Source organism: Rhamphochromis sp. 'chilingali' (genome assembly GCF_963969265.1).
Source record: "Rhamphochromis sp. 'chilingali' genome assembly, chromosome: 3".
Taxonomy (NCBI): domain Eukaryota; kingdom Metazoa; phylum Chordata; class Actinopteri; order Cichliformes; family Cichlidae; genus Rhamphochromis; species Rhamphochromis sp. 'chilingali'.
Genome location: NC_137931.1, coordinates 28,514,754 through 28,525,074, shown reverse-complemented (window position 1 = coordinate 28,525,074; position 10,321 = coordinate 28,514,754). Strand labels below are relative to the sequence as shown.

At 36.9% G+C, this 10,321-nt stretch overlaps 1 protein-coding gene across 3 annotated transcripts in view; it reads right to left on the bottom strand.

The window, feature by feature from the left end:
• Positions 1–214: 214 nt before the first annotated feature.
• abi3bpb (ABI family, member 3 (NESH) binding protein b) overlaps positions 215–10,321 on the bottom strand; it is a 34,252-nt gene continuing 24,145 nt past the window's right edge. Inside the window, exons 12-23 of one of the 3 annotated variants that reach the window (XM_080878810.1) lie at positions 9,987–10,052; positions 7,888–7,974; positions 6,324–6,392; positions 6,089–6,214; positions 5,500–5,589; positions 5,131–5,340; positions 4,868–4,973; positions 3,681–3,760; positions 3,026–3,055; positions 2,781–2,939; positions 2,572–2,694; positions 215–1,900 (exon numbers count right to left, since the gene is read on the bottom strand). In XM_080878810.1, coding sequence (XP_080734936.1) covers positions 1,785–1,900; positions 2,572–2,694; positions 2,781–2,939; positions 3,026–3,055; positions 3,681–3,760; positions 4,868–4,973; positions 5,131–5,340; positions 5,500–5,589; positions 6,089–6,214; positions 6,324–6,392; positions 7,888–7,974; positions 9,987–10,052 — 1,262 coding nt within the window. In that variant the 3' untranslated portion in view covers positions 215–1,784. The remainder of the gene's footprint in view (positions 1,901–2,571; positions 2,695–2,780; positions 2,940–3,025; positions 3,056–3,680; positions 3,761–4,867; positions 4,974–5,130; positions 5,341–5,499; positions 5,590–6,088; positions 6,215–6,323; positions 6,393–7,887; positions 7,975–9,986; positions 10,053–10,321) is intronic. The other 2 variants (XM_080878808.1, XM_080878809.1) reach the window with 2 other exon arrangements.

The following is a 10,321-nucleotide window of genomic DNA, read 5'->3' as shown; positions in this document are numbered from 1 at the left end:
GTTGGTATCTTCCATGCTAATCTATAGGTCCTGTAGGCTTTTGGAGCAGCACCTACTTTGTTACCAGGTTCAGCCAGTGACATCCAGCAACCAATCTCCAATATTTTTCCCTAGTAACTGGTGGTTGCCATGTGATGGGTTGCTAGGCCTGCATGACTGGGTCTGTTGTTGAGCTTGAAAAACCACTGGGGCAACTATGGCTCCAATGAGTTAATTTGGTAAAATACAGAAAGAGACTGTATTTAGGGAAATGTTTTATGTGATTAACCAGGCATCAGATGGCAATTAGTTTCCATCTATAAGACCAGTTAACAAGTTAATTTCCCATTTGAATATTTTAACCCTACCTAACTAGAAATAAAATCTTTAAATGTAATTTGGTTATTAAAATGTAAATAATTCTGCTTTTGACTTGCAATCAGGCAGCAATATTAGTTTCCCACCATGCTCTAGCACGAGGAAGGACAAAGAAGAGCATATTATAGTACCATTTGGTTTTCTTTTTCCTTTTGTTTTTTTGGTCATGGTGAGAGAAATGCATCTGCAAAAATGTACTGAAAAAAAAAAAAAACATTCTCTCCATATACATATAAATACATTTCTGCTGTGCAAAATGCAAGTGTAGAAGCCTCTCACCGAAGCTCAGCGTTCAGTCAACACATCCAACGTATTGACATGTAAAGCATGAATTTTAGGCATTTCACCTAAAAATGTAGTTTAAAGCACCAAAACTCAGGCCAGCTTGATATTTTCTTTAAAGGACAATGATAAAAAGCCGCAGCTCTTTCTCCATTAATAGATCAGTTAATGGATGATCAATTAATTGTTTGTCTATTTTCAAGTAAAACATTTGCTGCTTCTTAAATATAAGAATTACATGACAGTAAGCTAAATATGTGTTTCAGAAATTGGATGGGCTATTTTTTACTTTTTTATTTTTGATGACTAATTTGGCTAATCAAAAATAACTGGCAGATTAATTAATTAATAATGAAAATTAATTACAGAACATTAGATTCACAAAGCTGGATTAGTTACCTACAATGCTAACTTAGTTCCCGAAAAATATCACCGTACTGTATTTTTGGGGCACCTTTCAGAGCAGAAAGTACATTATTTGGTATTTATATTATCAAATACATTATTTACTTTTAATGTTTAAAATAGGTTTCTTATTGCTGATATCCAGTAAATGTATCACTCATGATGCTGTCTATATTCGCTACACTAACTAGTGAAGCATTGGTTAAAGACTGGTGATATGGGTGACTGCCAGTTGCCGATGGATGAATGTGAAGCAGGATGGTATCTTTTAAAACCTCTCACTTGAATTACTTTTTATGGCATTTCTAAAAAAAAAAAAAAAAAAAAAAAAAAAAACCTCCTGTGAATTCCCATCTGTGGCCCTCGTGAAGCAATGCAATCAAAGACTTTTTGATAAATAACATCTCACAAGTTATGAAAATAGTAATCCAGGGAGCCAGCTTCCCATTATTTCAACACAAAATAAAATATATCTAGCATGAGTCAGAGAAACGATACCTCTATGAATCTTCATGTTCTAACATCACTTTAGCCTTGCTGCTAGATAAATATTAAAAATGAGGCATGGTTGCTATATCATTTATGATGAATGCTCTCTCCTTACAAAGTCCCTGACAAGTATATCCTGTACATTTTTACAGCACTGAGTAACATGGTTGAGAGAATTCAGAGGCACGGCTTAGCCATCCAAGCTTTGGCAACAAATCCCATCATAGGCCTCTGTGAGGATGACTGTTCGTCTACCATTTGCCAGGAATGGGTGTTCCACACTCATACCATGAGACGTAGTTGACATGAGAATGTCCTCCTATTTCTCCAAAGTGGACAGGTTCTTGACGCAATGCTCTGAAGAAACCTGGACAAAAAAGAACAATACGTGATGAGGAACATATTTTAAATCTGATACATTCAATCTAATTTGTATCAAAGCACCCGATTAAGAGCAGCAGAATTTCCTATTTATTGTAATAAAAATGTACAGACATCTAATACTAAATAAATGATTGTGATTCTAAAGGAAATGGAAAAACTAAAAGATTCTAAAATGTCCTCTCTGGTTTCTGAACTCTTATTCTAGATGGGCATCAAAGACAATGACAATGAAGTGGGTGTCACACTGGATTTAAATATAATGTTTTACATTTGTCTGTTATGTCTCACCCCAACCGGTCACAGCAGATGGCCGCCCCTCCCTGAGCCTGGTTTTTCTGGAGGTTTTTTCCAGTTAAAAGGGAGTTTTTCTTTCCCAATGTTGCCAAAGTGCTATAATTGTTGTTGGGTTTTTCTCTGTATGTATTATTGTAGGGTCTAGCTTACAATAAAAAGGGCCTTGAGGTGACTGTTGTTGTGATTTGGTGCTGTATAAATAAAATTGAATTGAATTGAAATGAGATGTAAGTACAGGTATAACTAATTTCCATTTTTTTTAAGACAAATCATGCAGTATACTGGATCTTAATGTCCAAAAAATGCATGCTCACTAAGGAGCTCAGGAAAAATTCAGGAAAACTGAAATAAAGCTTATACCTTGTCTGGATGGGAGCTGATCAGCTCTGAGCTGTCTGCCCGTTCGCCCATCCAGGAATGAGTCAACGAACTGACAGTGATCCTCACTAAAGCCAGTCTGATCTCCAATATTGTAGAATTTACCTATAAGGGGAAATATAGAGAAACAGATCAGATCTGGGATCAGTTTCCCTGTTAAAGTGGGCAATAAATTCAGCATTTGTACTTACCGTTGAGTGTTTCACTCAGGTAGATCTTGTACCTAAGTGAGTTGCAAAGCTGTACACCAACAAACTTGCGGTACCAGGTCCTCTTCACATACTGTTTGCCATGGCAGTCAGAGTATGAGTCTGTCTTGAAGGGGAACTGAGTCCAGATAGCATCTTTTCCTGTACAGAAAAATAAATATAACTTTCTACCTTTAAACAAAGGCTTTTCTTATAACCATGTGGACATAAGGTGGATGTTAATTTACCTGAAACGTTCTCACTCACTCTGGGGTCCGCTAAGGAAAGAATAACAACAGGGTCTTAACAGCTTATATAAAGAAAGCATAACTGATACTGCACATTGATGCAGGAGTGCCTTCTTATAACGTGAGCAGCAACTTTCATCATCATCTAGATCAGTGAAGCAGAACATTTAATTATTTCTCTGTGTTTGAAATATAGGATATCAATTCACTCGTGCAATGTTTGAAAAAATCAATATCCTGGATGTCAGCATTTAAAAAACAACTAAATCAATGACTTGTTAGTAATTCTATCAGTAAAGTCCAGTTATGGATGACTGCATAACTGATTAATTGTATTTTGTAGGCAATCAGGAGTGAAGTCTCAAGTCTCACATTATGATAAATTTCTAGCAGGAAATTACCTTTATGCAATAGCGATAATTAATTATACATCTGCAATGAGTTGCAATTCCTGCTAAGTGAATTTGAAATGGGCAGAAACAGTAGCTGCCGCTGAGGGTGAACATTAGTCTTAACTGATGAGCGGAAAGTTTGGAGCATTTCTACTTGTTGTTTAAAACATTTGAAGTCACAGAGAGGTCCTGGAGTTTCAGTTTGACTGCAACTGCTTTGGCTTGTGCATTCTCTAAAGACAGGCAGTTGAGCAGGAATGTACCTGACTCTGTGTTGAAGGTAACTGGCTCACTGGGAGGACCTGAGCCCAGCTCATTCCTTGGCTTCACCTTGAACTCGTAACTAAAAAATGGGGGGAAATATAGCATTACAATAATACATAATCAGGAATAGAGTCATAACTTTTCAAAGATGACACAGCAAACTCAGATGCCACAAAGTACAAGAAAATGCAGAACTTACTTAGGTATGAACTATATTGCAAAATCTTTTTAAGAACTATAATTTATCAAAGTAAAGTAGGAAATAAAATAAAGACATCAGCTCAGCCCAGTTAAAGTACCAATATATTCTAATACTACATTTCTCTGGATAGACTACCTTTATTTTTTATTGATTATACACTTTTAAGGAATTATTAACAAATTACTTTGAAGCTACTTGTTAATAATGGTGATTTTACTGTAACAAAGGATTTCTCCTTAACCATTTCCTCTAGGTCACTAAAAAAACAATACAACAACTATTGTTTTCTGTTCTTTTATACTGTATCAAAGTTACACAACTGACTGTTAAAACAGGTTTTATAAGCTTGGACAGTCACAAACATCATGCAACCCGTGCATGACAGTGAAAACCATGACCTCTGCTCACAGCTCTTTATTTTTATATGGTTTTACTTGAGTCCAGACTTGCAATTGGCCAGACTTAATTTCTAACCACCTTCCTTCACACCAAATAGCTTTCCCACATCGCGGCTCGTTAAAGCGTCAGCAAGCGTAACAGATGCTCTGCTTATTTTACTGGGCTCAACTAACTTGGGCTGTTTGAACAGCTGAATGAAATGGCTGCAACGCCAACCAGCAGATGTTCAGTCAGATCTGAGTTGCAGAAACACTTAACATCCAGAGATTAATATGTATAAACCTGCTTTATTGTAATGACCTGGTTTGGTTTGGAGTGTTTTCACATTTTTCATGTCTTCTCTTTCTTCTGTGTAGCCGACAAATTGACTGGTTCTCTTGGCTACACAGCAAATCAATCTCATAACATGAAATCATGGTAAATAAATCTGTAGATAACCCTTGATGCTAGGCTGTGAAAATTTGCACATGGTACACAAGGCTGGTCGATTTCCAATCTCAAATTCTACAATTTAGAAATTGACTTTGACTTCAACTTCATGAAAAGTAAAGTTGAAGAAAGAAAACTAATTTAGGTAGAACTTACCTGCTCTCAGGTTTGAGGTTCTCTACGGCAGTGTGAGTCTGGTTTGTAGTCAGGATGGAAACCTGTTCTCCATCTGGGCCTTTAGCAGTGGAGATGACTTCGTACTCTGAGAAGAGGATGACAGAATTAGGACATGACCAACAGAATCGTGATAGAACACAGCTAAAACCACCATAGGAGTGTTATAGGTTAGTCACCAAAGAGTTTCAATTTCATTCAGTTTTTTGTTGGGCTGCTGCAATAAAAATTCAGCTAATAAGTACCAGTGGTTTCATTGTCAGTCTTCTCCCAGTCCAAGATGATGAAAGATGGGCATCCCTCCACTGTCACCACAGTGAGGTTGGAGGGTGGAGTCTTTGGTGGTGATGTCACATTTGTCTCACTGGGTTCATCTTCGGGAAAGTAGTTGAGGGAAGAGGTAATAGAGCAAGGCTCATCTGGTTTCTTTCCAGTTTTGTAGATGACATGAGGTGCTGTAGAAAGAGAACATGAATGTAAAGCATAAGTATCACTGGGGTTTGAGGTTCACTTTGTATATGTAATTGGAGCTGGAACAAAAAATGCTTGTTTTGATGTCTGTATCGCTATATGGTAAAACCCAATGTCCTGCTAAAGTGACCATTTCAGCTTACCTACGTAACGTTTTTTGCCCATGGCGTCAATCTCAGAGGATGGCTGTGATTTAAAAAGATCTGACTCCTCCCATGACTCCTGTCGAGGTGCTGAAAGAAGAAACACAACACAAATTGTCTAATTTCAAGAATAAACCTTCTGGAACAAAATGACCTTCCTTCTATGTGCAACATTTTTTGTAAACAAAGCAAAATATTACAAGAAGGTATGTCTACTTCTTGTAAGCTGGTTTGTGATATTTTGTGCATATTGTGCATGTCCATGAAAATATTTTTTTCTTTGTTTTGTTTTTGTGGGTTTCTTTTGGGAGTGAGTATATAGTTAAAAAATATTATATTTTCCAAAAGCTTTATTCAAAGAAAGCAGTGACTGACATGAAAACTTTTAAAGTGCCCAGCAAGGCCCCATTTGGCAGCATATTGTAAATAGACTTCATGTTCAATCATTGGTCACATGCATTTGGTTAAACTAGCAAAACATTTCAAAATAAGCAGGAGAAAATTGTCTTAAATTGCAGTTTGCATGTGGTAAACTGGACGAAACTGGGCTGATGACTACTACTTGATTGCCAAGTGGAAATCTTTGTACCAGTAGTAGTTGGTGTTGCAGTTGTGGTCTGTTTCCGTTCTTGTTTGATCGGCTTGGCGGTCACTGCTGGTACTTTGGGTTTCAGGACAGGCAGTTTATCATTCTGTTTGAAGTTGTTAACTTTGTCTGATGGAAAATATGTAAACAAAAACAGTTCAACCTTCAGAAAACTATAAATGTCGCAGTTAAACAAGGGTGTAGACAAAGTTCATTGTTTTTCTTATTGAGTTCCTACCCGTTTCTCCAGGTTTTCCAACCAAATTTGGCTTCTTGTTGATCTGTATTGCTGGACGAGCAGGAGATCCTGAAAGAAACAAAAACATTATCTTGTTACAACCACCTTATCAGCCTTTATTTTACTGTCCTGATCTAAACCATCTCTGCACTTGTGACTTTTTGTATTAAAGGGTCTCTTTCATGTACAGTCATTTCAAATTTATTTTACTACTATTCATATAAAGTGCTGCAATAATTTTCTAAAGTATTACATGATGGGAATGTCTCTGTTTTAGATCAGATTCAGGCCTGTTCTGTAGTCTGTGGACAGTATTGCTTTACATAAGGCAAAAATAAAGCTTTAACAGCCAATTTGGATCTATTTTCTAGCCAGGTGCTGTCTAATCTCTTGAAATATATATTTTTTCAGCTAAGGTAGAACTCCCTACCCATTTCCAAATGCCAAATGAACCTTAAAACATGAACAATTCCTTGTAATCCCACAAGATCTTTTGTGTTTTTCTGACTAAAGTCCAGAACCTGCAGCCAATTACACCCCACCCCTGCCCCCTTTCCTCTTATTTAAGCAGAAGCCAAATTCTTCACAATCAAGGAATTGACTCGGTTCCAAAACTAAATAGAATAAATGCAAAGCCAGGAACATGAAAGATGATGGAGTCCTGAAACATGTTAGCTCGTAACATGAAACAACACAGATGCATTCCTTTCAATCAGTTGCATGTAAATATGTATGATGGGCTGCCTGTATGAATGTTTGCTGTTGTTTGACATGAAGTTTGGCTAAAATTGTTTAAGCTTCATAGAGATATTTTGCTTACTTGGATAAACCTTGTATTATTCTTGGACATAAATTAGGAGGCTTGTCAAGAAACCACAAGAGGTACAGTGTTCTCAAAGGATCATTATATTGGAAGGTCAGAGTGGAAACTGTGCTATAATTATAGCCTATGTTCAGAAATGCCTCGTGATTACAATACAGAACTAGAATAAATACATATTGGTATGATTTTTTTCACACAAATAATTCTAAAATAAAAATCAAACAGAGGTTTCCACATTCTGATGAAAACTGTCCAATGCACGCCATGCTGTCCTGGTTCGCGTGAGGGTTTTCTAAACACGGCATCTCTGCAGCAAGATGTCTGAAGCTCATCGCACTCGCAATCAGGCAAGAAGCACAAGCTGAAGCATTTGGACCCTGGACAGAACTTTTTTAAAATAATACCAAAGGTCCAGTCGAGATGCCAGGTTCATCACAGGCTAATTAGAAACAGTCTCCTCCTTTAATTTCTGTGGTGAGAAAAAGCGCAAAGCTCTGCAAAGTGAGGTTCTGTAAAAGTAAGCTAACGATCAGGGGAGCGCATACTTTCCAAAGCCTTTGGCCAAAACTTTCAAGCTGACGGCCAGTATTTTCCTTCATGGTCCTTCTAAAGATTTGTTTCTGGACATGTAACACCACCAAACCATGCAGTCTTAACGATGTAGAGCAACTGGAGCGGCAGTCAGCACACGGCATGGGCAAGTTTTGGGTGCAGACAAATGAAATTCATGCCGTTACCAACCATAAACCCACTCTTCTGTCGTGGGACCCGAACGACCAAACACTTCAGGGAGTTCAGACTTCTTTTCCTCCAGCAATGAGTTGTTCACTGCAGCAGGAGAGGCACTGCGATTAAAACTGGAGTTTGTATTCAATACTGAAATAAAGCCCTGAGATGCCTTGGCCATTTTTCGGTTTTGTATTTTTAAGTTTCTGTCAAAAAGTCATAGATCAGTGGTTTCTGGGTGTTAAAATACAAAAGACAAAACATCAAAACTAGAAAACTGATGACACCAAAACCAGCTCATGCATACTGGACAGGAAGACCATGCCCACCATGACACCATGCACAATGTAAATCATTAACTGTATAATTCACTATAAACTTTTGTAAACTGTGATCTGACCGGGTTTCAATTGTCAGATGGGTTCTGAGGGTGGCCTAACTCATAATACAACTGAATCTAAAGTGAAAGTTCTCATAACCCATATCACCCTCTTTTTTTAGCTGCTTATGAAAGACTTCAAATTCTATTGAATTTTCTGATGCTTGAAAGTCACTGCAGAGAGTTTAACCTCTGCTGAAGGTATTACTAGAATAACTTCTATACACTTAAAAACACTTTTGCTGGTACAAAAAAAAATATGTATGCTTATTCTCCTAAAAAACAAATGAAAAAAAAAGTTTTCTAATATTTTTCTTTCATTGGTACGTTAGTTCCTATTCCAAATAAATATTGCAGCCAGTTTGCGCCAACAACTTGTTAAGCCTATTAAAGTAATTGTTGGAGCAAAATTACTATTTTCTTTCCTAGTTGGGTTGGAAACTACTCCAAATCATCAGAAAGTAAACCAAACACTACAAATAAAATAATGGTATTGAGTTTGAGAGAGAGCCCATATAGCAACTATTATAACTACTACTATATCAATGTACAGAGTAAAGCTCAACAAGTGTAGGCAGGTCTGAGCCAGCAATAACACGCTACACCAGCTCTCATTAACTAAGTTACATTTTAGAAGCATTACTTTAACTAAAAGAGTAACAACACTCCCAATAACATTGATGCCTTATATGTATATTTTTAGATATTTCTCTATAAACTTAAAAGGCCAGTTTCAGAAAAAGGATTCGAATCAATTTGTAGCTCTTGATAATAATCTTGACAGGTTATTTTCTGTCAATTTTTATCATTTTCAGCAGATAACAGACTATTTTCTTTAGATTATAACTCTGGAAACACTATTTAAACTACACACAGCTTTTTTTTTAAAAAAACAAAACAAAAAAACATCATGCTAATGTTCCCAAAAACTTCAAAAACTGTGCAGTAGCATAAAAAAGTTTGAATTCTGGGGAAATGGCCAAAGTTTAAAAAAATCAATAGTCAACCCTGCAGACAACAAATAGCTTAATTATTCAATACTTTTGTAAAACACAATCTTTAAACATACATCCACAAACAAACTTTTTCAGTGACCTTAGTGTATTATCTGACCATTTTCATCTGCAGATGGAGTTCATCCAAGAAAATATACATTATTTCAAACTGGTCAGAGTTTAATGTTTTTAAACTGGTTCTAAGGAATAATTAAAACTTTTTGTGAAATATTCTACATGGTTATTAGAGCAAAGCAGTGAAACAGTGAAGCAGTGAAATGGTTTTTAGCCCAGCACCCAAAGAGTTGAAGAGGTCTCAGGTCTCTGAATTTGCTACAGTTTCCCCAACCACAACCTTAAACCAGATGGTTAAACACTCCCCACCACCAACAACTTGTAGAACACAGAGGGACACAATCAGCTGCTGAGCTTAAGTAACCAACTCACATAATCAACCATGTGCAGCGTCTTGATTAGTTAAATCTCTCTGACTGAAGCTTTGCTCAAAACTGGCTTGAGGCAGCGAATGTGGGACAAAAAGACAACACAGATGGACAGACCAATGGTGGACAAACAGGTGGATGGATGGATGGATGAATAGTGCATGGACATTAAAGTATTAATAAAAAATGGAGGGACACAAAAAACACCAACAAGAGCTGCAGTGGAGGTGAAAATGCTGCAAAAGCGAGTGAAGGGTTAATGATGAAACACAGAAAGACAAACAAGGTCTTTTTTACCCAATCGAGGTCGGGACCATATGGCCGGTTTAGGTGGGGAAATGCCCCGGTGTGGTTGTCCATTTACTGTTGGGAGAAAACTAAGTGTTATGAAGGGAAAGAAACTGTCTCTGAAAACTGAACCTGATGAGAGGACAATCAACCAAGTCCTTTTCTAACCAAATAAATCTTCTTTTTTTTTTACTTGTCTTGACTATTTGGAACACCTACTTTTCCCATTTTTCCCCAACTTTTGTCCATTTCCTTAACTGTACAGAATTCCTTAATTCTTGTCATGGATCAGTTATGAACCAAAGATAAACCTTAATGTGCATTATTTATTCTGGAAGCAATAT